The sequence below is a fragment of the Melanostigma gelatinosum genome (assembly GCF_949748355.1).
Source record: "Melanostigma gelatinosum genome assembly, chromosome: 21".
NCBI classification, from domain to species: domain Eukaryota; kingdom Metazoa; phylum Chordata; class Actinopteri; order Perciformes; family Zoarcidae; genus Melanostigma; species Melanostigma gelatinosum.
Window position 1 is genome coordinate 17368777 of NC_136654.1, and position 26561 is coordinate 17395337.

The following is a 26561-nucleotide window of genomic DNA, read 5'->3' on the forward strand; positions in this document are numbered from 1 at the left end:
AACTTTCTTTTTCATTTTGACATATGTGAAAAAACTAACTCATGTATTCTGAAAGATATAAAGTTCCCTCAACATTGATAGTTTGGGGTGTTTTTTTGTTGCTCTGGCATTAAGCAGGCACTGAAGCACCACACATGTGTTGTTGTTTTTGCTATTACAGGACTCTGCTAATACTTTCTCGTCTATACTGCATTAAGCGACCACACTTACCTTATCTTAGGACCACTGGCCTTTACCTAAGGGTTGTTCTACTTTTCAAAGTCTTAAAAAAAAAAAGTACATATGGCACTGATTTATGAAATTATCTATAATACAAATAAAGCAAACATTCTTGAACATTGCAGGTTCTTGGCAAAAGGCTTTGTTATGTGCTTTTTAATGTGCAGTTATTTTAGCAAAAATACTTTTTGCTGTCTACAGACAAAAGGCAGACTGTTACGTCCATGTTAAATGCAGTTGGATACCACTTTTTTTGAGGTACAACACCAGCGTAATGGTATTTCATGACTGGGACACGTCGAACTGAAACTCCTGCCTGAATCCATATTGGAAATCAACCCGTTTCGTCATCTTAGCCTCTGTTGCATAACTCTACGTTCTTGGCATTATGGCTGAAATGAGTCATTATTTTCTGACCATATTTCCATTGGAAAGAGTATCACATTGGTGATGGGCATGTCGATTAAATACCGCCTCTAATCTCAGATAGAAGTCATCAATAAATGAAACGATGACTATGTTTACATAAAAAATAAATGTTAACATTCCCGTCGTTTTCTCCAAACTCAAGATTGGAACGTCATGGTCAATACATAAATACATTTACAATAAAACTTTTAAAAATATTACGCGGTCAATCCAAAATAACACTTCAATAAACAGTTAAAATACAGTATTATACAACAAAACTGAAAAAGAGACCAAGTTTGAAACAACACTTCATGACAAAATGATCATCATACAGGATGTGAAATATACATTATTAATCTAACTTTTTTCATTTACAATTTTCATCCACTGACATACAATATATTACAGCGAGGATGGAGTTAATGGTGGGACAAGTGCATAGCAAAATAGATCATTTGACCAAGTTAAAGAAACACATTAAACTGACAAACCAGCTTTAGAAAACAACATTAAAAACCATGTTTAAGGCAAATCTCATCATTTAAAATTGGCATAGTCCGAGAAAATGTCCACAAAGTCTTGTACCACCCTGTAGCAGAAGTCATATTGTTCCTATGGAATAAATAGAGAAGAAATAATAGGTTAGGTGTTAGTCTGTAAACTCGGTTTCCTTCAACATGAAGCGAGAAACAGGAGTTGATGAATATGTGATACGTCACGTTTTTTTACATTTTTGTGGCACTTAATCTTATTTAGGACCCAGTTGTGTTGATACTTACCACAGTTTGGACCATATGAGGCCTCTGCATGCGTAAACTCTTCACAGTTTGGAACACGTCCAGCAGGCCTTCTGCCTTGACTCGCTCCAAGATATTGCTCAGTGCAATGAACGTACCTGTTCGCCCTGCACCAGCACTGCAGCACACAAACACAACAAACTCTTTGAAACTAATTCAAGCACCAACAGTGGCTTGGAAATGCAGAAGTGTACACATTTATGCAAAACAAACATCACAACTGCAATTTAAAAAAAAAAAAGGCTCAGATGTGTGTGTTTTGAAGCTATACCTGCAGTGTACGACGATGGGATGGTTCCCAGACTGCTGCTGCTGTCTCTGCACTGAGGCGATGATGTCAATCATGCCTTTCCCCTCGGCCGGGATGCCGACCTCCGGCCAGCCGTGAAAGTGGAAGTGCCTGATCACCCTCGTCTGTTTCTCCTTTGAGAGGAAATGAACAGGTCGACGAGAGATCATAATATCTTTCAAATATGAGTTCATAGCAGCGTACGAAAGCATCATGGCAGATGCAACGTCGGAGTAAGTTAAGTGTGCAGCAGATTAGTGGTGGACTGATGGGCGCTGTCTGACTCATTAACTGCTGTGTGACGGTGCGAATTTTATTTGCTTACCGGGACAAAGGTGAGTACCAAGTCTCGCAGACTGAATGTGTCACACAAAGTGTCTCCCTTCAACTCTACTGTGTAATCTCCGTAGGTGACCGAGTCCTCTGTGGGCCAGTAATGACAACATTTGTCCTGCAATAAACAGACACAAACAGAGTTCAGCGTTTGTTCACTGCTGGCAGTAAGTTAAAAACACAAACTGCAGCTGGAAGGTAAATATTCTAAAGTACTTTTGGTTCAAAAGATGAAACACTGCACAAACATGAACTGATAATAAAAGTAGAATTTCGTGAAAGAAGCAGGAAATTGGAACACAGATGGTTTATGTTGCACCGCTGTGTTAACCATCGCTTGCTTGCAGTCATCACAGCTTACCTGCTCCCTCTCCTGGAGCTCAGTGAGCATGACAATGGAGTGACATTTCCATTCCCACACCATTCTCCAGAAATCCTCCACTGTGTGTGTCAGAGGGCCCTGGGTGGCAATGAAGTAGTCCTTCTGCCTGTAGCCCTGAGTCACAGCAAACACACACACACACACACACACACACTTCCTCAGCTTTTCTCAAGCCCAACAATGTGTTGATAGCAATACCCATGAACTACTGCAAGAAGGAAGGCATTGGGTAATAAACACGTGCTTACATCTATAAAAGATGCATTGACGTAGTCCGTGAACTCCTGACCTCTCCTCATGGAGAGAATAACTCTGTTGAAGTCATCTGAAATGAGGACAGAACAGGAAACTCTTCAAAACCATTTGGAATGACGCAGCTTATAAACATGTTCACAGAGTATCCAACACACAAAGTGGCCCGAGTGACTCCCTGAGAAGGAAAGCAATGCTGCACAGCACAAGATTGGAAACACATGTTCAGATTCTAAACATAGTGACGCTGACAGACAAAATAACCTGGAGGTCAAAATCCACTGCCGCTATTATTATTAGTCGTCGTAATTTTCCCATCATTTTTCTGCTTACTGCTCTCAAAATGGCTACACAAAATGATTTGAATTGAATCTTCCACCAGTTTACATGAAACAGGCATCAGATATATTTTGTCCTTTGGGTTTCCTTCTTTCTTACATGGAATAATTTGCAGAACTCTGTTCTTCTTCATGTTGGCAGGAAGGTTCCCCGTTCTCATGTTCTCCTTCATGATTCGCATGTTGGTCAGTTTCTGGGCAGAAATCAAAGCAAACAAAACTGTTACAAACCAGCAAATATCCACCATCCTTTTATTCCCAAATCTAAATAGGGAAATAAAACAAGCTACGCTGTGAATTATAAATCACAATTAGCCGGTGAAAGTTAGCGGATTATTGTACAGATATTGGAATAATGAGAGGGATTTATTTAATTAAGGCTCGAGTTTAAGATTTTAGAAGTAAATCAGTAGGTTCTGGTAAAAGGCCCAAGTCAGAATTGATTTTTCAGTGATAAATAAAGTTTATATGTATTACACCTTTCGACAACAATGGGCTTCAAACTAGTGCTTTGTAAGTATACTGTATAGTAACGGTACATGTTAAATGGTCTGTTTTTTGTCTGCACATGGAGCAAATATGGCTCTGGAGGAACTAATCCATTGTGTATCGTTTAGTTTCTGTGTCTAATTGCTTGATGGTTTTCTTTGCACAGTTGTTTTTGTTGTGCAAATATATTTGATAAAATAAAAAAATCATTATGGAAAAAAAATATGACTCTAATAGTGTTACATGAAGGCTGATGGATTTAAACTCAACAGTTGTAAGAGAGGTCGTTTTAGCAAACTGCTCCTGGTATTTAAGCCATTTCTCAGTTTGGCGCGTAACAGAGTTCATATGTGCTTAAATGTGATCTTTTGTGGGTCAGAATGTGAAAGACCGTACCTTAAACTCTTCCTCTAGGCCGACCCGGTCGCCGTTTGCAAAGGTGTTGTGCAGTTTGTGCAGATGTCCTTCCAGAGAAGACACGTCCAGCTCCGTGTCTCCGTAGAGGTAGTATTCAAGCAGGGCCTGGTAGATGAATGAGTACTGCATCTGAGGTGGGAATACACACACACACCGATGAACACACAAACACTATGCAGAGGCAACAATTCACATTTTACAGATGTTTGAGGAGGGATACTTTGGAGGGAACTTGTGTCCAACTCACATCTGTCTGAATGAGCTGTGAGCGCTGCTCTCGTATCTTAGCGACAAACCCAAACACATCAACTTTCTGCTCGGCGTGCATCATGTCGATCATGGCATCAATTACGATGAAGGTTCCTGTCCTCCCGACACCAGCGCTGCAGAGACACAAAACAAACCACAATCCTCAGCTGACGCTCGCATGTCGGCGGACAACAGCAGTGACACAAAGTGACGTCTGTGCTTGAAAACAAATGCAGTGCTGTCGTCACTCACAATGTTTCCAGACATCGCTCACCGTTTGTTTTCCAGCAGATATTTAACTCCATAGAAACAAATTGGATAATTAAAACCATTTCAAAGTGATGTTCAGGCAAAAGCGCCGAGATCCAAGTGAACAACAACACAATAATAAACAGTGAACCATTAGCTCAGCGCTTCCGTACCTGCAGTGGACCACGATAGGCCCAGCGAAGGGTGGATTGACCACTTTGACCTTTTTGAGGAACTTGAGCATGCCGATGGGGGAGAAAGGAACTCCAAAGTCAGGCCAGCTGGTGAAGTGGAGCTGGGTGACCAGCCTGGGAGTCTTAGCAGCATCGCTGGTTTGCTACATAGTGACACGAACGCAGGCAGAACAACACAGTTAACAGTATTAATTCACATGTATACAACATATTTCACAAACACGAACACCCATGCGCCTGTTAAAATACAATTTCTACGAGGCACAGCAATTATTACACGAGCACCGTTTTAAAACGCACATGTTGTATGCAGAACTTGCGTATGGTGTAGTCCACGAGGACAGTGAAGTCTTCCACCGCCACCCTCACATTCCCGTAGCTCCAACAGCCCTGATCGGGCCAGTACTGGTGGCACTTGTCCTGGGGAGAGATGACAGCCAGTCAGTAATAACGTCCTCCTGCATAAACGAGTTGTTCGTCTGGAACGTTTTCAAGGCTTTTTTCTTTCAAGCAACAAAATGGCTCCCGTCAAATGCAAGACTTCACAAAGGTGAGCTTTACTAAAGGTAATTACGCTTCAATTTCACAGACAGTCAGTCCAGATTGATGGAAGTGAAGTCAATAGACGTGCTCGCTGGGTGATGATGATACTGCCGTGGAGGACTTCATTACACATTATGGAGCCATCGATTTCTACATGCCGATTTAAATCTTCGCCAATTCCCTTCTTATTGATCTTTTTAGCCTTGCTCCCTCCCTCCTTGTTCAGAGAGGGAGTCCTTGTTCACGTGGTTCACAATAAGGGCTGAGCAGTTATGGCGGAGAAAACAGATGTCAGAGGTCCAGCTTACAGGTGTGAAATGAATTGTTTAAATTAAAACTTCACGGTGACACCTTTGACCGTAACTAATGAAATCTATTTGAAGCACATTTCTTCTCAAATCTTGTTGTGATGCTCCATTAACCCCTTCCCCCCCCCCCCCCCCATCCCAGGGACATCAGAGCAGAGAGCTGACTGGAGAAGAAACCCTGGAGCTCGTAGGAAGGCCTCTCCGTGTTCATGCGGCTGAGACACATTTTTTAGAAATAAAAATCACTCACTTCTTTCCTTTCTTTCAGATTTGTCAGCATGACAACAGTCGCTACTTTCTGCTCCCATATCGTCCTCCAGAAATCCGCTACGGTGTCTTCTTTTGGACCTGTGAGACAAAATGATGATAATAACGCATGATTGTGTGACATACAATGAGTAATACAGATAACATAATTGTGCATTTCCTTTCCAAGTGCACCATATCTTACCTTGTGCTGCTATGAATTTCTTCTTTTCCGTGTAACCCTGTTGGAGATGAATATTAAGTTCATTAAAAATGGAAAGCTGCAGAACAGCTACTAATGGACTTTGTGGTGAGATTGTCTCTTCAACTGCTGTTTCCACAGTCAATCATTTTTATTAATTAACAATATTATTTAACAATAATTGTCCAATAGAATAAAATGATAAAGTTCTGACATTTTGGAGAGACATGGATGTAAACTGCAATGTGAGGCATTGAATTACGAGGCCGTAATTCTCGGGTTAATTAAATTGAAATAAATCTTTTAAACCAAATTTCATGACAACATGGAAGAGAATTCCTTAAATGCTCCGAAAAACAACTTGTGAGATGAGACTGTCAGCAACCATCAAGCTGATTTATCAAATTCAGTCACAACAAATTGGGCAATAAATTGTTATTTTGCTACATTGAATGTTGCCATTTTACAAATGAATGTCTCGTGTTCAGCAGAATGATGAAAAAGCATAACTCACATCAATGTAAGAAGCATTCACATAGTCTGAACAGGGATTCCCATCCAGCTGAGTCAACACCACCCTGCAATGATCATCTGTTGGTGAAAATACCATCGGACAGTTTAGAGCAGGGATTCCCAAAGTGTGGTGCGCGCACCCCAGGGGGTGCGCGAGCTGCCTCTAGGGGGTGCGCGAGAGGAAAAGTGTAATGGCGGTCTGATGGTGTAATAATGTTAAATATAAAAATAATATGTAATTTTAATTTAAAAAGTGGGATTTTTCACGAAATAAAAACATGAATTATAAAAATTCCCTTTGTAAGATTTAAAATTAAAAACGTACAATTTAATAAATGCACTTGAGCTCCTTCCGGCAGACTTGCCACCTGCCGCCAGTCGTACACACTAGCCAGCCTAGCTTGTGCAGCTAACGTCAGCTAACAGCGAACTTCATGCATTCAGCAACATTCATGCAAATATGCTAAACTGGCTGAAATCGGGGAAACTGTCAGGTGGGACATCTGAAGCTATCAGTCGTAAAAGAGGAGAGAGAGAGAGAGAGAGAGAGAGAGAGAGAGAGAGAGAGAGAGAGAGAGAGAGAGAGGAATCGGAGGCGAGGGGAACGGAGAGGTGCGTTGGGGAGAGACCGGGAGAAGAAATCGAGTCAGAGGAAGATGAGACGGAGGAGACCGAAAAGGACGAAGGGATAGCACAGACAAATCGGGAGCACATCGGCCCATCGCGGAGTCAAGGTGAAAAAAGAGGAAACGAGAGTGAGCATCAGACTGGGAAAAACAAGAGGGAAAATGATGAAAAGTATCCGTGTCTGGGCTTCACTTGGATTGGCAACGCAGATTCCCCAAGGCAAGGCAAGTTTATTTGTATAGCACATTTCAACAACAAGGTAATTCAAAGTGCTTCACATAAAACCATTAAAAGCATCAAAACATAAGGCAAAAGAAAAGGAGATTTAAAAACAATCAAGAACATTCATTAAAACATTAAAAAACAGTGCAAGAAATAAAATGCAGTAGTAAAATGCAGAAATGCAGGAAATTGATTAATATATGAATTGAATGTGGTTCAATTAAAGGCAGCAGCAAACAGAAAGGTCTTCAATCTTGATTTAAAGGAGCTGAGGGTCTCAGCAGACCTGCAGCTTTCTGGGACTTTGTTCCAGATATGTGGAGCAGAAAAACTGAACGCTGCTTCTCCATGTTTAGTTCTGACTCTGGGAACAGAAAGTAGACCGGTCCCAGACGACCTGAGGGGTCGGGATGGTTCATAAGGTAGCAGCAGATCAGAGATGTATTTTGGCCCGAAACCATTCAGTGCTTTGTAAACCAACAGCAGGAAACCAAAGCCACAGTGCGTGGTGTGCAGTGAGGTTCTGGCTAACAGTCTGAAGCTCTTATTTACGTCGCCACCTGAACACCAAGCATGCCAGTGCAAGTCAAAAGCCCCTTACATAGTTTATATCGAAATTGGAGGAGTTACAAAACAGCCAAAAACAACTGCAGTCTCATTCATGTGTTGGGTCTATAAATGACGCACTACGGGCTTCATATCTGGTTACAGAATAGCGAGAAAGGGGCTACCGCACACAATCACTGAAGACGTGAGCTTGCCAGCTGCCAGAGAGATGGTGGAATGTATGATTGGGGAGAAAGAAGCAAAAAAGTTGGACATGATCCCGGTGTCCAACAACACTGTGTCGCCGCATCGATGCTTTGTCCGAAGACATCCTGGCTACATTAGTCGCTCATTAATTGTAAATTAAATGTGATGCAATCTGCCTCTGAGCCTGTGCGTGTGTGCTCGCATCCGTATTGCTCTTTAAAAGTGACGCCTTGTGTCACTGAAAGTTATTGAAACTTTGTTGCAGTGTTTCAGGGCGTTTTCACACCTTCAGTTCGTTTGCTTTGTTGCAGTTGCTCCTTTGTTCGGTTTGTGTTCACACTGCAACATTTAACAGCGGACTAAATCTTGTAAACAAACGCCACGCGCGAGCAAACTGTTCTCTCATTGGTCCGATTCTTATGCGGCTATAAAGGCTTAAAAGGCTCTGTTGCTTCTTTCAATTTTTTATTAAGGGGGGGGGGGAGGGGGAGGGGTGCGCGAACCCGGTCGGGATGTAGAAGGGGGTGCGCGGCCTAAAAAGTTTGGGAACCGCTGGTTTAGAGGAACAGTTTGACTTTTTGGGAAATACATGTATTTGCTTTCTTTCCGAGAGTTCGGCAAGAAGATGGACATCGCTCTCATGTTTGAACGGTAAATATGAAGCCACAGCCTCCATGAAGACTGGAAATAATTGGGAACACAGCAGTCTCCGACGGTTGCCTGGCCACTGCTTCTGGCAAACAAGTTGTCCGTCACATAATAAGTCATTTTACGGGAGGTTAAGTACTAATTGATGTGTGCCATTAGAGTTATTTGTAGTTTACTAATTGTAATCATGAGTGAGAAGGGTACGCCGTTAGCAGGGTCCCCCCCCCCCTCTCAATGCAGTCGGACATTTAAAGGCCGTAGCAGTCGTCACAGCCATTCACAAGTATGGCGGGATTTGAAAATGAATATCGTACAGGAAGTTATAACTTCTGTTACTGTTTCATAAAGCACTAAGTTGCCAATTTTTGGTACAGATTTTGTAGAGATCAGAACAGACATGAAAGTGGTATCAAACCTTTAATCCAATCCTTTTAAACATTAGAATGCATGGGTAAGGAAAAAATAATCACGCAATTAAATATTAATGAGACAGAGACGTGTGACAGGAACTGCACCTGTATAGAGAGAGAAGGGTGAGGAAACTCTCGGGGCCGAGGTGTTTCATTGTGAATGAATACATGAGTTGTTGGGGGAGGATCTACTGAATCTGAAGTGAGACTAAGACTCATAAAGAACCAAAGACACTCGTGCGCACACACAGGCAGGAAACTGTGAGCTCTGGGTGTGAGGCAAAAAAAAATCGAGTTGCTACAGAACAGAAAGTAAACTCACAAGGAAGGATGTTGGGGTATCTGTTCTTCTCCTTGTTGTTGTCCTTGTTGGCCTCCTCATACGTCCCTTGTGCATTACCCCCTGGCAAGGACTGCAAATCAAAAATGAGTTATGTTCTACACAACCTCCCACACTGACTTTTAACTGCTCACGACCCGTGCATTGTGTTCCGCTGTATATGCGAGGCTTTGTTCAGACTCGATGTCGGCACTTCCTCTGCTACCTACAGTAAACAGTCATGAGTTATGTATATTTTGACTCAGATACCCAGTCAGAGCCACAAATACACAAAAGGGTATTTGTCATGGGTGTGGTATTGTATGCGTACAGTATGTGTCATATAGACAATGTGACACAAAAAATACACATATGAGTCTGAATCCTCTGCCTTCTCATGAACACACAGCTTATTACAGTTGTAGTGGGGAAACACGTCAACTCCAATTTTAGATATTTTGTTGGTGGTTTTGTTGCCGCAAATTGAAGGCACAAAAAAAAAAAAAAGCGATAAAATGCGTTTGACATTTTGGAGACACAAAGTTGCATATTAATAATAACAATTTAGGTATTTTATTGTTTTCGGTAATTGTTGATTCAAATGAAAAAATATATTACTGGGCTAAATAGAGGTTTAAAAAAGTAAAACATAGATTCTGCCATTGCTTAATGTCTTAAAAGAGTCCAAATCAACACAGTTGTAACCCACACGTCTTTAAGAATAAGCTGCCTAAAAGAACTTATTAAATATTTCAGCAATCCTATAAATCATCGAGAATGTATGCACCGCAACGACTCAGTGCTTTAACCGCAGATGCCTGATTAAAAACACGACTTCCAGCACTTTGTTCAGAACACAGACGCCTTTGTGACCACCTGTTACTCGAACCTACAGGCGGAGAAGAGGGGATTGCTTACGTTGTACTCCTCCCTGAAGAGCTTGCCATCGTCAGCAGAGCGCAGCCTCTGCTCCTCCTCCAGGTGATCCACCGGCATGGGGAAGTAGGTCTTCGAGGCCGAAGGGGATCTGGGCAGAAGGACAACCGTCTGTTGCTCTGTGGGGAGAACAGTCAGTGGTTTTATTATCCCTGCCGGACTCATAGAGTTTAATACCACAGTGCTGAATTATATGCTGTGACAATAACAAAATGATTTAATTGTTACTTAATGATCGGCTCAGAGAAATTCATTCTAAAACAGGATTGGATTTCAATAGACCAGTGGTTCCCAACCAGATGTAGCCCTGTCAGATGACTTATACTTTAGTTTCTACAGTACCTGGTTGGGAATCACTGAATTAGACGATACGCTTATTGAATTACTCTTCCAAGGATCTTCACAAACAGCTCATCAAAAGACCAAACTGACTTCAAATCTTATGACCTGTTGGTGTGCGTTTGCCAACACCTTAATAAATAAAAAAGAAAAGGGATGTGAGTATTCGATGATCATCAACAGGCGTTAGAGAACCAAAGGACCCCAGGGAGAAGCCACTCACAGCACCCCGGACACCCCGAAAGGACCCGACAAGGCATTCTGTTCGCACTCAAAATTTTGGAAAATGTAGGTTAACAAAATACGAAGAAGAGTGTTAGTGACATGAGGGTTCTGATACCGCCACACTGAACTGTATACCTGACCTGGTGGCACAGTGGTGTATGAGGACTCAGTACTGGCTCCAAACTCTGATACACAACACATATCAAATCAGCACACACACACACACACACACGTATAGTCATAAAGGCAAAACAGGAAATCTTATTAAATATCGCATTTGATTCATTCTGCCGACATCATGCTCATAAAACAGAATGCAGTTACTGTGCACCGACATAAGACCCTTCAGCAGTGTGTCATGCTTGCGATCACAGTCATTAGCAGCTCAGCTAACACCTCGATATTTGCTCCGTGTTTGTTACAGACACTTCTGGGTGTGCTGTGTGTCTTTTCCAGCCACCCTAGTTGCATTCCTATCTGCAAGAATCCAACCTGCTGTGTACTTTCCATTGTAACGTCAGATAAGAGAATACTTCCTAAAGAACACTTGCAGCTCCTCAAGACGCAGTGCTTCCTGTAGAGCCCAATCGCTGTTAACACACTTCACACTTGATCAGCTCTTTGCTTAAATCATGCAGATCAAAGCCGACAACCGAACATTTTACATGCGGTGTCAAAAAGTGATAAAAGGTGGTGATGACAACACATTTCTGTTCCTCATATTAAGCACAGGAAGTACACAACCACAATGCAGTGGGGGGGGGGGGGGGGGGGGGCAATACATAAAGCTGATGCCTCTTTTAACCCTCCTGTCTTTCTTAACCTCTTTCTCTGCCTCGTGTTTCTGTACATCTCTCTCTTTAGCATTCTCATTGTGCTTCTTTTGACTGCCGTGCTCACAATCCACAATCTGTCTCTAAAAATGTCCAATTTACAACAACGTTACCTTGTTCCTCCAAGATGCCATTTGGTATCTTCTTGTCAACTGTTGTGACGGCTGCTTTTCTCTGGTTTTTTAACCTGCCAGAAAAAAAAAATACAATAAAATGAGAATAACAATGATGCCACTGTATAAGTTCAACTTTCTTTTTAAACTCAGAGCTACAAAACACTTGAAGATCTCCCAAATGATGTAGGTAGTCATGAACAAAAGCCGATCCAACCTACCATCTTAAACTTGAAAAGCTATTCTTTCTCATTAGCTGGAAAAACGGTGCTCTAGTCTGAATGTGGTACAGAATTTGTTCTCTTCTGTTGCCCGGTTCGGTCCACTGTCACAGCCTGGCTGCCTGCTCTCTTCTCTCTAAGCATGAGAGGGAGTCAGCTACTAGCACTTCCTGACTGGGCTCCGCCTCAATGACTAAAGGAGGAAGTGTTTGTCACCCTGAGCTCTGCCCCCTGGAGCCCGGATCACAGCCAGGCAGCGAGGCCCTGGGAGGGGCTGAGGTGAGGTGGGTGAGTCCTTGGCATGGGTGGGAGATTTTTTTTACCTGAGGAAGTACCAGGCTAGCAGTGCGATGATGAGCAGCAGCAGGGACAGGACCAGCACGATGGGGAGGATGTGGTGGCTGTGGGATGGAACGTCTTCTGAGGAAGGTGGAGAAGCAGAGCGGGGGGGGGGGGGGGGGGGGGGTCAGGGAGCACCGTCAACAAAGAAGCAGGAAGCGGCAGCAGGGCGACGATATATGTGCACATGTTTGAGTGTGCAAATGAGTGGCTGCATTAATGTGTTTGAGCCATGTGTATGTTGCATTAAAAAAAATCAACACTTGGCACATCGGGTGTTCTCCTCTGCTCGTAGGCCTGATTTAATAACTGGCCTCTGCAGTATTTTGACGACAGAGATAAGTATCAGCTCATTTCGTACCGTCGGTATGTCTGTCTGACAGAAAACGAGAGGCTCAAAGAGTGGAGACTCAGCCAAGAGTCACGGCCACACAGCCAACTGTTAGCTGTGCTTATGAAGACGCACAATGAGTCATAAATTACAGTCCAGAGCTGCTGAAGGTAATAGTGATCCGGTAATAACGTGGCTGTAGAAAAGGCTATTACCAAGCAGGAAGACACATAATAATCATATCTTAGGGAAAAGGGATGACTGCAGTGGTTGGCAATGGGATTTTATTGCTATCTCAAATCGTTGAATGTTGTTTAGTCTCGCATAGTCGAGGTGCATCGCCCTTGCTATTACGCTTACCTCGTGTATGGTTGCCATTGCCGGTGGAATTGGATGTTGTTGTGGTTGCCACCAAAAACAGAAGTGGGACCATTGTGGCTGCAGAAAAACAAAACGATGGAGGATATTGAATTTAGTGCCAGACATGTCTGCAAAGTAAAGACTCATGCGAACATGGACGCTGGATAATATCGCCATTTAGGGAACACAAAAGCTATTGACGGATCCGAGGCATATTTCTTTAATTATGACGGTTGCTTTCAGGAATGTGCTCATCGGTGCAAAGTTCATGGAGACACAATGGAACAACACTCTCACATCCTGGTCATTTATTAGCCCCGTCATAAAGCTCACAATGCAATGCCTAACATGTCCACATGGGGGCACAATACTTCAATATTTGAAGAACAAGGCTGGCCCGATAACACTCGCACCAACCCGTTGAGAAAAAAAATTCAAAAGATAACATCCAGGCCAAGGAAACATTATTATATTTATAATTTAAATTTCTATGAAAGAAAAAACACACGTCCACAAATACCATTATTGTAACCATTCCATGCGTACCGAATTCAATGCTCCTTACTACTGTAATAAGGAATGTGATCATGCGTTAATCGGTGCATTATCAGATTGAGCAAAGAGAACTTGAGTGAATGCCACTCGGATAAGTTGATGAGCTGATAACAGCTGTTTTCCATCAGCCATTTCCGTGGAAATGCGTGATTTGCCAAGTGTTATTTCCAGGATCTAGCATGGTCTTAGTGAAAAACACACACACACACACGCGCACACACACACACACACACACACACACACACACACACACACACACACACACACACACACACGAGCCCCTACACACAGTGACATCGAGGAGTCTCAGCTGAATGACTCTGATCATTCCTTCATTTTCTCCCGGTAGAAGAATGCAGAGGAGGGAGGAGAAAGGAGCATCTCTGATCGACTCGTTTGCGCATTCAGAATGGGTTTCACGTCACATTGATTTACACACCGCTTTTTCTTTTGAAATCTGCTGGTTTGACAACCAATAATCCTTGAGATTTTCGCAGTTTTAAAAAGGTGTTGTTTTATTTATTTTTTCCACAAAAGTTGGAATCCAAGCAATGCACGCCAGCACAGAGCTGCTATCACTCCACAATGAAGCAGAGCAGAGTGTGCTTTGTCTCCCCAAGGCTGCAGGTGTGTGTGTGTGTGTGTGTGTGTGTGGTGCTTTGCAGCTGCGGTGAAAAGAAAGCCCAAGCCAAGTGCATAGTCAATGAAGACACTGTGTGTTGAAGCCTCCACGCTGTGCCGCAGTGTCCTATAATGTGTCCAGACAGGACACCGGAGGAATGTGGAGGCAGCAGAGCAGCGACACTGACTGCAGCAGGGAGAGATGCAGCAGAAGGTCCAGGTCAATAATATTTCCTGGAGCGATTAATAAACCCCCGACATGTCCCTCCGTTCCATGGGGGAGACTGATGAGAGAATTCTAATGAGAGAAGAGGAGAGGAGCAGCGTCCTACCTGCTTCTCCAGCTCTCCTCCCTCTTTAAAGGCTCTCTCTGCAAATGTCACAAGCCTGGATGAGGGCGAGGTTATTGAGCTGAGTTGGTGTGTACAGTGTGTGAATCCTTAGGGCAGGACTTTGTGTATAACACTTGAGGTTTTCTGATGTGGAAATTCACTCATGGTGCCGTTTGGGACTTTCCGCTACACAAGCTGCAATGAAATGTATGTATGCTGAGTCTGTTTGTTTATTTGTGTGTTCAGTGGCTCAATGGGGACAGCCAGCAGACTGCTCATAGCTAGTCCTAAGGCTGTGTCTTGTGGTAAAGTTCCCTGCTTCCTCTTTCCCCTCCATCACCTCTAGAGATGTCACCCTGTCCCTGGGGGACCAAAGGCCGCCCCCCCCCCCCCCCCGCTGCTCTCCAGCTTTTCCCAGCTTGTCTTTGCAGTGGTCTCCAGTCTGACCTCTTCAGCATCTCTGAGGAGAACGCCAACTTCCTTTCTTCCGTCTTTGAGGGAAAATGTCCCTAGAATAACTATGAATAACACTGCTTCCCATTCCTCGGGATATCTTATCTCGACTTCTCCTCACACAGCATAAACCAGTCAAGACCACGGGTCTCACATTAGACTATTAGCATTAGTCATCATTTAGCTTGGGTCAGACTCTGGGCAAACAGCGATCATCACATTGTGTGTGCTGTCATCTGTGTATTGTCTTTTCTCCATTTAGCACTCTGTAGCTACCCACCAGCAATCAGCCATAATAAAAATAGGTCATGGGAGATGTCAGCGCCGGGTGAAGTTCTAAGGCGTCCTTATTTCTCAATAGGAGACATTTGCAAGTGTGTTTTGGAAAGCACAGAGTTCTCTCTGTCTCACACTGGGTCAGTATCGACCGGGGCTGCAGAATGAGAGGCCTCAACTGGATTGACAGGACCTCCAACACCAATTAAATACAATGAAATTAGAACAGAAGAATTATTAACTTAAATCACTGCAGACTTATCAGAAAATGCGAGTGTACTCATTCATCTTATCCTCTCCACATTGGCCATGCGGCGATCCCTTCTTGATATGATTCCAATGAAAGTAAGAGATATATGAGGCAATCCGACTTTGCCAAATCAAATAGGTATCCTCCAAATGTAGTGTTTTTAATCAAAAAAAATCCCTTATTGTTTTTCCTTGCTGAGCTACAGTCGAGCGATTGAGTGGATTGCATTGTGATTATTAAGTTGTTATACTTTTACTTAATATTGTTCTGTGAAAATTGTAGTTTAATAAAACCTAAAAGAATATAGAACAGAAATGTAGTCAGACGATTAAAGCATTTGTATGATGTACTTGAAATTGCATGTTTCTTTTTGCTACAGCTACAACTGATGGGTAAATCATGTCCTGTGCATTCCTTTGAGAAAAGGAATGCACAGGAAAAGGGAGAAATATATACTTTCAGCTTCCATTATTGCACACCTGCATGCGTAAGGTGCGTAAGCCGGTCAGAATGACGTTGGTTCTCCGTCTGCATATTTGTCTAACTTGTTTTTATGCAACAATAGATTTATGCAATCATATTGCTTCATTTAACTGTATTTGCATAAAATAACGTCACTGGTTGGATTTGAACTACCGACACATATGACACTGTGGCAAACAGCGAGTGGGTTACAAGCAAAACACAGACTACAGCAATTTTCACTGGGACCAAATTCAACACGTTTCAACTTTAAATGTCAATATCCAACATGCATTTTTTTTTTCTTGCCATACCAGAAAAGTATCACCTAGCCCTGCTTACATTCTGTCGATGACAACACCTCAGCCATGTGTTCACAGAGACCTCCAGCACCTGGTATGCACTGTGTGACTCACAGCTCTGTCGCCACTGATTACAACCTGCCAACTCTAAATACCTACAATCCTGACAGCATACAAGCAAAAAATGCAGACACACACACATGCACATATATCAGAATATCACAAAGCAACAGAGAATACAAGCAGGCCTCTCTGCTTCTTTATCCTTACTCCAAACATGAAGAAGGCAGACTGGGAATTCTGACTCGAACAAACTGAATCTTGTGTTATTTTCAGTCCCAATCCAGACAGCTGATACATGTTCTTGCCTGACAGTGTGTTGTTTGTGAGGATGAGCCATACCTCCCTATGGTCTTGTGTTCTCCTTTGTGGTGTGCTTCCCTGCTCTCTCATTCTTTCAGTCTGAGTTGTGAAAAGTGACATAATCATACCCTTGCAGATCTACAATTTTGTCATAAAAAAAACGACAAGCTTGTAACAATTAGAAGATAAGACGGAGAAATTGTCCGTCTTTGCCTCTGACGGGAACATGGTGTTCCGTTGCATTGCGTCGTCCCTGAGACAGAGCACTGTCAGTTCCACTGAATGTGGTTTCTCTGGGCACAGTCGCTCTGTCCCTTCAAATACATCAGCTGGGGAATTCGGAAAATGGGTGGTGGGCGTAGGGGCGATATGATCGGGAGAGCGGGCAGTAGGTACATTGTGTCCTCTGAGGAAAACGCTGCCAGATTGTTTACCCTTTAGGCGACAAGGTTTCTTTTTTCGTGTTATAACTGAAACCTGCAAGATGGCTCATTAGAGGAAAAGAAACCAGTAACCTAAAGCCTTCTGTGCAGTTCCTCACAGAACTGGATGAGAGGATCGATACCACTCCCACATCTCTACGTTAGCTTAGCATGAAGACTGGAACTAGGGCAAAAGAAATCTGTCTGGCTACCAGAACTTCTAATTCTGACTCATCAACATGTTATATCTTGTTTATTTAGTCCAATATAAAGCGACAAGCTGCGTGGCTAGCTATTTCCTCCCACATCCAGTCTTTATGCTAAGCTAAGCAAACAGTCCCTGAACTGTAGCTTCAAATTGAACAGACAGATCTGAGAGAGGTATCAATCTTCTCATCAAAGAAGAGAACGCACAAGCAGACTTTGTTAAACGTCAAACTTTTCCTTTCATACAAACTTCTAAATGCACATAGAAACATTTATTTTGATAAATGTGGCCAGGCAGACACACACTCATCCTAGCTTTCTCTTAGTTAGCGGCTCGCTCACTGAGATGCGACCAAAAAGTCCCCGGTGAGCAAAATAGAGAAGCCTTATTTATAGGACAAAGCTGATCGGTGCGATGGCGAGTCACGTCGTGGTTGGACGCTATATTATTTTCGTTTCTGTGACTACAGAAACAGGTGTCAAATTTGTTCTGTAATATTTGGCGACCATGGCAGAAAGGTGTAGAAAATGTGGGCGACGTGTTCGGGAGAGCGTGACGTTATAGAATTTGAAGTTTCTTGTACACAGTATGTGTGATTTCCCAATGTGTTGCACAGTACTACAGGCTTAAGAACCTATTTATACAATAACAAAATGTACCGAACTTTACTGAAATGCAATACAAAGCCACTGGAGTACTCTTAGAACTCTATGTGTTTGGATTCCTACTGTAATCTTAACGATATAAAGAAAACCTCAACAACAAAAAAAGGGGAAATAGAGCAGGGTAAAGGTTTAAATCAGTCAGTTTTCACCAGAAGACTGCAGGAAGTTCACACGTTCTTGCCTTCTATTTCAGCTGGTCGTCCTCATATCACCACGTCTCTCTCTCGGTTCTCTCTGCCTTTGGGGAGCTGCAGTGTGTAGACCTCGGCCGGGTTAGCTATTTAAAGGACAGTGCACTACATACACAGTCTTAACTGAGGAAATGGAGCTGCAGTGTCCATCTGCTCACACAGATGTGCGACTGCTTCCAAAGCAATGCAACCTAGTTGGACAAGGTGATCGGTGTTGCTCTTTCTAAACTCAACCACCGATTCCTGTAGGTTACATCAATAATCTAAATTCAGACTGTGACAAACGATTCATTATCCATTCTAAGATTTTGTAAATGTAGATATGCATAACACTGTGTATCTACATAATGTATTCCTATGGTAACCTGACCAGAAGTACTGCCACCAACGTGGTACCTGTGGGAGGTGGAACACGTCGGCTTTATCGAGAATTTAAAAAATAAAACCTGGCATACCGACACACACTGAAAACCTGACCAATCTTTTGTCTGAGTTAGCAGCTGCTGAAGAACAATGATATCTGGAAAAACAGTGATTTTTCAACCTTTTACTTTGCTAAATAACAAAGTCTGTGAACATCCTCTCTCCAACATTTCCACCGGCGTCTTTTGGCAACAAGTCACATGACACAATAACAAACAGGCCGGATCAGGCTTAAGGTAAAGAAAAACCTTTTATTTGGTGTCACGCTGCAGTATCTCACACTAGCACCATCATACAGAAACAACTCTGCAGTGTTGCTCTCTTGCCAATCCGGGCTCCTCCCCTCCTGCGCTCCTCCTAGCATTGCCATTAATCAATTCCTGCCTCCTTCCCAGGGCGCCCAGACGCTGTAGCAGTGGTAATGACCTCGGAGACCCGCTGGCTCCGCTCTGCAGTGTCAGCCCTCCACCTCTATGGGAACAAAACGGGCCATCTCACCACGGAGATCTTGGCTGAACAGGGGAGAAAATAGATACGTGTGTGTGTATGAATACTGCCAAACTTATTTTTGCATGCAGGAGAGAAACTGAATAAAATAACAGAGAGAAACTTCTTTTTTTTTTTTTGCCACTGCTAGGGGGGAAAAAAAAAGAAAAAAAAAGAAAAGAAGCTGTGGTTTGGTTGCCAGGTTCAGGCTATAACATCCTGTTGACTGAGATATGGCGGCGCGGCCACGGTGTCTAACCCTGAAAGCACTGGCATTAGTGTAGTCCTCACTGGAAATAAGAGCTTTTAGCTGCTGCATATTAGTTAAAAATAACACGGTGCTAGATGAGAAGAGATTATTGACAATCCTCTTAAAAACATTCCGGCCGCAACATTTGAGAGCAGCTTTCATTTCGTGCATAAGTTAATGTCTTTAGCAGTTAAAGCATTTGAAAGCTACTGTCACGTTCTGGTGAGGCATGGAAACCATGAGCGTAATTGGGAGTAAATATTTACTCCAGCCTGTCGTATGCACGAGCAAATGCCACATCTGAGCTTGGACTTGTGTGTGTGTGTGTGTGTGTGTGTGTGTGTGTATGTCTCTCGCGCTCTCGTGCACACACACAATCACTGTAAAGGAGCCAAAAGGTCTTTAAATCACTTCAGATCCACAGACTTGCACATCTGCACAAGCATACATTTCTTTCCCAAATCTGCTAACAGTTGGCATACACAGCTACACTGCCTAGCCTTTTGGCATGAAATACACACACATGGAGACACATGCATACCCACAAATACGCAAACACTTCAGCGGGGGATCCTTGGGAAACACACGGCCCACCATGCCAGAAATCATTCCACTAGTGGTCCATCATGTGTGGTGACAATCGCCCCCTTAAAGGGTCTCATGTCCTCCAGGCCCCTTACACCTGCAGACCTGACAGCGTTGAACACAGAGGCATCCATCTTTCTCCCACCTTGACACCTCTGGGATTTACCTCCTCCCATCTGTCAATTATTCAGAGGCAGAGCAATTATGGCCTGGAACCAGAGCCGTCGATAGCCGCAGTAATGCACGGCAGCTGGGCTGGAAATGACGGAACCGCCGCTGTGACACTTCTCATTATCACCCAGCACTCTGTGATTACCGGCGCTGTGCTATGAGCAGGTGTTAGTGTGAGCGACATGTGGAGGGACAGAGAAGAAGAAGAAGGGACGGTGTATGAAGCTGGGAGCCTGTCAGTGTGGTGATGTACAGCTTAACTTGTAGGGCCATTAAGAGGAGGACAAAGGTGTAACATATTGTACACTGGTAAACTAATGAGTTTTTATGCTATTGAATATGAGACGAGGGTCGTTTAGGTTTGTCTAAGTATATGTTGAACCTACATTTTTCAAATGGTTAAAGGACAATTCTGGTATTTGTCATGTTTTTCTGATTATGACCAGTTGACTAGAAATTTGTAGTAAGCAAGAATGAATATGATTGAGGCAAGGACACAAGACTCCTACAGCTTAAAAAAACAACTTTAATTTCACATAAATCATCTGTAATACGTGTCTTTGACGCTATAAATTCTCTTTAACAAACAGAGAGTAGTCCCATGAAAATTCCTTTTAGCTGTTTTAGCAAATTGCATAGCAGCTGTGGCGCAATTGGCCTCAACTGGAGTGTCCTTTTAGAAGCAGTCGATAAAAAAAAAAAAAGAGCATTGCGTGTATAGCTTCTCATTTTATGTGTGCAATTTGAGGACACAAAACCTCCTCCCGTCTTCACAACTTCTTCTCAGTGAGCCACAGCCTAACATTCACTTAGATGGTAGATTATTTTTGTTACTTTAAGTGTTTTTGGGGAAATAAACGAGTTCACAGTGGCATCCATCTTCTCATCTAATTCTCAGCAAGAAAGCAAATATTTGTATTTCCCAAAATGTCGAACTCCAGTCTCAGAAAATATAAGTACGGTGTTACTTATCGATTAGTTGATTTATCGTCATTGATCAATCTGTAAAGTTTGTCCACAAAGAATTACACAACCGCACCTCTTTAAATCTTGTGTTTACCTGAGATGTGCTCACAGGATTGTTGGAAATAAGTCTAAAAACGACTAATTGACTAAAGAAATCGTAGTCGAATAAGACCAAAATAACCGCTTAGTCGACTAAGAGGGGGGCAGCCGTACACTGAAGCATGTTAGTTTATATGTTAGCGGTGCTATAGAACGTTAAATGCACTACAAAATGAAAAATAACATCAGCTGTGAGCATAGAAAATAATAAACTATGATTATCAACAACTAACATCCCGTCTGTACCTTTAACTCACTCACACACTCACTCATGTCAGTTTTTTTCAATATTGTAGATAAGTAAATGTACACGGTGCCAATCTTCACACCGTGACTGTATACCGTGATACCAGAATACCGTTAAAACTTTATGTTCGAGGCTCACTCTCTTTGGCCTGGTCAGTGATGGAGACATGTTCTCATCACCCACTGTCATTGTATGAACAAAGATATGAAAATGAGGCACAGATACTGTAATTTCACTTCAAACAACCTTGTTTTTATCAGGACTCTTTATAATTCATAACATGCTGTGGATATGAATTTGATTAGACTGTGTGGTTCCTTCAATGCAGAAACATAAGGCATTCAGGAACCACATCTTATTATTATAAGCTTACACATCAGAATAAATCTGAAACAATCAACAAAATGATGACTGGTGGTGAAATGATGGTGATATCACCTCTTTCAACTGACCAGAAATCCATCAGAGGTCCTTTTTGACAGTTTTAATGGTCGATAAAAAGCATGAAACAGATTAGAATGTAGTTCTACGCAGAATCATAACAGCTGACTCAGATGGCGTCTGGGAGGCTGGTTGTAGAGCGCATTACAACCAACCACACTGCCTCCCCTGAGAATGTATGGCTCATTTTATATGTCATTTTATTCAAGCATAGAAATAGCAGGCAATTGAGAAATCCTGCGGGATAAAGAAACCATACTTCACTCAAATGAATCTGAATTAATTGCAGTGTCAGTGCCTGTAATGATGACAATCCACAAAGTTTTTCTACTGCCGTGAGAATTATTTAACATAAGTGCTGACGCAGAGGCTAAACAGATCTGTCTCTCGTAGAAAACCACCCCCAGGGAGACCGAGAGGGGGGGATCTCGCATAGAACCCCCATTTTCAGACACAGAATAAACAGCAGCCTTACGAGATATGTGCAGGACAGACAAGATCCGTCCCTCAAAATATCCTTTCGTTCCCTGAGAGAAGGATGAGGAGGGCAGCGGTGGAGAAACGAGTGGTAAGCACTGCTGCGGGAGAACAAAAAGCCACTTGATTCTGAGGGGAGGAGGAGAGGAGATGTGGGACCAGAAGGGATCAGTGAACGGCCCACGCTGCTGCTCTGCAGAGATAGAGCAGACCTGCTATAACACCCTCCTGTGACTTTGTGGTTTTTGACACGTCCCCAGACTGTCTGCATGGGAAGTAAGGTTTTACTGTCAAACAGCTCCGGTTTCTGTAGCAAAACCGCAGTATCACACTTCATCAATCAGAATAAGAAGACCATTTAATGCTCCCTTATCACAAACCCAGCGACAATAGGTTTGACAAACAAGCACAAAATAACTGGTATTTTCACGGCATAGTCCAGATTTAGAGTAACTGAATCTGGAGCAGCAGCCTGCCTCCTAGGAGGAAGTCAAACTCAAACCTAACAACCCTCTTTCGCAGGATCACTGAGCAGCACTTTGTTGATTACGATTGTGTAACCCTGTTGTTTGGTCTTTGCCTGAATTCTATAGGAATATGAGTCATTCAGTGAGGCCTTGGGAACCATAGTGAGCAGCATTGTCCTTCCTCCTAAGCAGCCTTGTTACACGAATGAGAAAGGACACACACACACACACCATATGGAGAGAGCAAATGACTATGTCGAAGGCCTCTCGGAGAACTCCCTGCCCTCTTGAGAAAAAGGAAGTGCAACATCCAGTCCTCACACGCTGCTGACAAGAGCTCTGCGAGACGGGCAGGCATGCAGGGAAAGGCTTGACCCTCCACTAACAACTCCTGAGAGGCATGACAGACTATTCAAAATCATAGGCATACGCACCGCTCGGAGGGTACAGGGAGGAATGTTAGGTATCACTGAATCTCAACAACAGACAAATATTTTTGACCTGAAGGCCACAAGGGTCAAAATCTCAGCTCTGCTGATGCTTATGAGACCAGAGAAAAAAAACTAAACACAGTTTCACACAGTTTGTGCCCCAAGGAGCTGATAGATTGGGTTTACTGAAAAGGTTATGGCGGTATCTGAAATACTTTTTCGCAGTTTGGTGAACGAAACGAAGCTGTGAGCCCTTTTTTCCCCCGAGAGGTGAATACAAATTGAAGGTTGAAGAGCTACAGGGGACTGCAGCGCTGTGTAAAGAGTAAATACAATGAGGGCGAAAAAAACCCTGAGAGAGCAAAACAACCTTCCAGGAAAAAAGAAAAAATCCTTTGCTGTTATGAAAACATTTCAAAAGTGCATTTGAAACATCTCTATATTCCACATTCAACAACAACTCTATAAGATTCTCCTCAGCTAACAAATGCGAAGTGCGATCTGGGTCACACTCTTGATAAAAGCTACTTGCACATCGTTCCTTTTCTGTGTAGGACTGCAAGCACGCGTGCCTGTGCGTCTATTGCATATGTGTGTGTTTGTGCAGTGTAAGCACATGCTGTCCTCCATCTGCTGTTTGATAGAGACTGTTTCCTTTCCTGTGCAGCCAGCCAACCAGTCAGCCTTCCTGTACCGCTCTGCTCCGGAGCGGAAATGGGAACAAGACGGCCACACACTCCTGACAAAAACCCTGGATAAGATACGTACACATGCAGACAGATGTGGACAGACAATGACTTAGACACACATTTTAACACAAACACAGTCTCCTCTCCTTTCTCTTTCCTTCCGTCTTATTCTTCGGGCTTTGTTTTCCACTCTCCTATCTCCTGCATGTTCCTTTTTTTCATTTTTTTTTCACGGTCAAACTCCTCCACCAGTCATTAAACAGCTTGGCGGAGACCAAAATATTTGATTTGCACAATGAAGGGGATTGTTAAATGCAAGAAAAGTCAAAAGCAGGTGTGTTGAGAGGCTTTTGCAGTTCTAAAATCTTGTATTAGCCACTGAGCATGTGTTGTAACAACAGCTTGTGTATTTAACACAGCATGAACACAAACCATACCATTTTATATTCAAAACGGCTGCAGCATGCATGGTCTAACTAATGCTGGTTGTACTACTGTACACTACTACTGTTCAACTTCCCGTTTCTTGGTCCTTATTACCAGCTGACTCAGACAACACGCTCTACCCTTGAATCACCAGATTGAGATTGAAGAAGTGACAGAATGGCCACAAAAATGCCAGGCAGGAACTTGTGATAAAAAAAAGTCTGGCCTCAAGTGTGAACTCATAAGAAGCTCATATCAGTAGCTAAATGCATTGATGCAGTGTTATGTATGCAGGCCACAGTGTGCTAAATTACCTGGATGAGTGTTGATTCAATGTTTGCTGATTCTCAGATCCATAGTTCGCGTGGCAGGTCACATGCTTCTGACAGAGTCCAGTAGTCACATTGTCGTCGTCGTCGTCAGCGAGAGGTTGGACAGAAGCTGGAGGTGGGGAAGTGAGGTCTGCTCTCCGTGCTTCACCTCCAGGGGCTTACTGAGCAGCAGCCAGCCTGGCACTGCTAGCCTCAAAGGGATGCCGATCACCACCTTTATTTAAGCAGCGAGCAAGAAGGACAGAGATCGTGTGAGACAATTAACAACACAGCACGGCTGAAAAGAAGCTGGAGGTGATGTGGTTCCTGTTTTGAGCAGAAACGGTATCGCAAGATGACAACGGTGCAGTTAAGAGTAGAGAACAGTTTCCTCAAATGAGGAGGAGCTGAAGTAGTCAGGATACCCTAGAGCAGGGGTCTCAAACTCCCGGCCCGCGGGCCGAATCCGGCCCGCCACGTCATTTTATGTGGACCGCGAATCCGCCAGCAAAAAAAAAAGATTTTCTTTTTTTTTTAACTTAAACTTGATAATAAAAATATCCCCATAGTCGAAGTTATGCGATAGAAAGTCATAACTATGATAGAAAGTCAAACGGAAAAAGAAAGTCTTATGAGATTGAAAGTCAAAATGATGAGATACTTAAACACACAGTCACAGAAGCAGCTCTTTGGCTTGTTACTGTACATTTGATATATAAATGTATTGTGAGTACATTGAAGACTTTAAACGTGTCTTTAAAACACATGAAATACTTCATGTGGGATTGTGCAAACGCACCCTTGAAAGGATTTCAAGCGTTGAACAAAGTTATTGTAATAACTTGTGTTTGATGTTATTTGTCTTTGATATTTTCTTTAACAGTTTGATCTTTGATAGAGTAATGTGGGTTTATTAACCCTAAATTAAAAGGTTGTAACAACAGAAATGTGCTTAAATATATGTTTACATTTATAGAACTGCATGTACAATATTTTTACACTTGAATAAACAATAATCAAATGCAGAGACAGTTATTTAACAACATGTTATGAGTAGTTACATTTACGAACCGGCCCTTTGTGGGCGACCATGATGCCGATGTGGCCCGGAGTGAAAATGAGTTTGAGAGGCCTGCCCTAGAGCATTGTGAAACAGCAAATACACACTCTATAAATTACACTTCAAATCCACTGATCCCATTGGGCTTTGACGGAAATGAAGAAGAAAGTATGAACATTGCATCCTCATCAGCAGAGGAATAGTGAAGATGGCACAAAGTCCAGAAGGTGCCCAAGGGTGATACGCAGATGGACACAAAATATAACCATGGTGAAGAAATGACTCTTAAATTAGTCAGGAGAGTCAAATTAGTTCATTTTTTTGCGGGGTAACATTTTACAGAGCGCCGACAATCCAGCAGACACCATCTCCCAGTGCGCATCACGTTTTATCCAGGCCAACCTCATTCAAAAACAAAAAGGTTCCCCCGATTTGTAAATCTACTGACGGCAAACATTTGCATAATGCAGCCCAGATTTAGAGGCGAGTTTTCCATACAGCCTCTTTCTGTCTTGTTTATTTTGATCCCAGAGAGAGATCGATTATATGTCTCTGGATGTTTTTTTTTTTACTCTTTCAATCTATTTATTTATTTTTTTAAAGACTAATACATACTGTGCATAAACTGTAGTAGAGATTGCAGGTTGGTGGCATCTAATATATAATCCCTGCCATTACCGGACGGGAGGCCTGTAAGGGGGGAATGGAGGGAGGGAGGGGGGACGGGGGGGGACAGGACTAGGAGCACAATTTATCTACCTAGGAACGCTGAGCAGCCAAAGAATCCAGAGGCAGCATTTTCATGAGGAAACCTTGTAAGTACAG

The 26561-nt window shown here is 42.8% G+C and overlaps 1 protein-coding gene across 3 annotated transcripts in view; it reads right to left on the reverse strand.

Annotated features, from left to right (window-relative positions):
- Nucleotides 1–857: 857 nt before the first annotated feature.
- LOC306794806 (receptor-type tyrosine-protein phosphatase epsilon-like) overlaps nucleotides 858–26561 on the reverse strand; it is a 49104-nt gene continuing 23400 nt past the window's right edge. Inside the window, exons 2-21 of one of the 3 annotated variants that reach the window (XM_079293016.1) lie at nucleotides 24680–24911; nucleotides 13108–13185; nucleotides 12401–12494; nucleotides 11857–11930; nucleotides 10329–10465; nucleotides 9414–9504; nucleotides 6433–6509; nucleotides 5922–5958; nucleotides 5721–5818; nucleotides 4920–5039; nucleotides 4599–4762; nucleotides 4175–4310; nucleotides 3907–4056; nucleotides 3122–3215; nucleotides 2680–2756; nucleotides 2411–2545; nucleotides 2042–2167; nucleotides 1699–1850; nucleotides 1410–1545; nucleotides 858–1242 (exon numbers count right to left, since the gene is read on the reverse strand). In XM_079293016.1, coding sequence (XP_079149142.1) covers nucleotides 1168–1242; nucleotides 1410–1545; nucleotides 1699–1850; nucleotides 2042–2167; nucleotides 2411–2545; nucleotides 2680–2756; nucleotides 3122–3215; nucleotides 3907–4056; nucleotides 4175–4310; nucleotides 4599–4762; nucleotides 4920–5039; nucleotides 5721–5818; nucleotides 5922–5958; nucleotides 6433–6509; nucleotides 9414–9504; nucleotides 10329–10465; nucleotides 11857–11930; nucleotides 12401–12494; nucleotides 13108–13180 — 2046 coding nt within the window. In that variant the 5' untranslated portion in view covers nucleotides 13181–13185; nucleotides 24680–24911 and the 3' untranslated portion in view covers nucleotides 858–1167. Of the gene's footprint in view, nucleotides 1243–1409; nucleotides 1546–1698; nucleotides 1851–2041; nucleotides 2168–2410; nucleotides 2546–2679; nucleotides 2757–3121; nucleotides 3216–3906; nucleotides 4057–4174; nucleotides 4311–4598; nucleotides 4763–4919; nucleotides 5040–5720; nucleotides 5819–5921; nucleotides 5959–6432; nucleotides 6510–9413; nucleotides 9505–10328; nucleotides 10466–11856; nucleotides 11931–12077; nucleotides 12203–12400; nucleotides 12498–13107; nucleotides 13186–24679; nucleotides 24912–26561 lie in introns of those variants that run through there. The other 2 variants (XM_079293015.1, XM_079293017.1) reach the window with 2 other exon arrangements.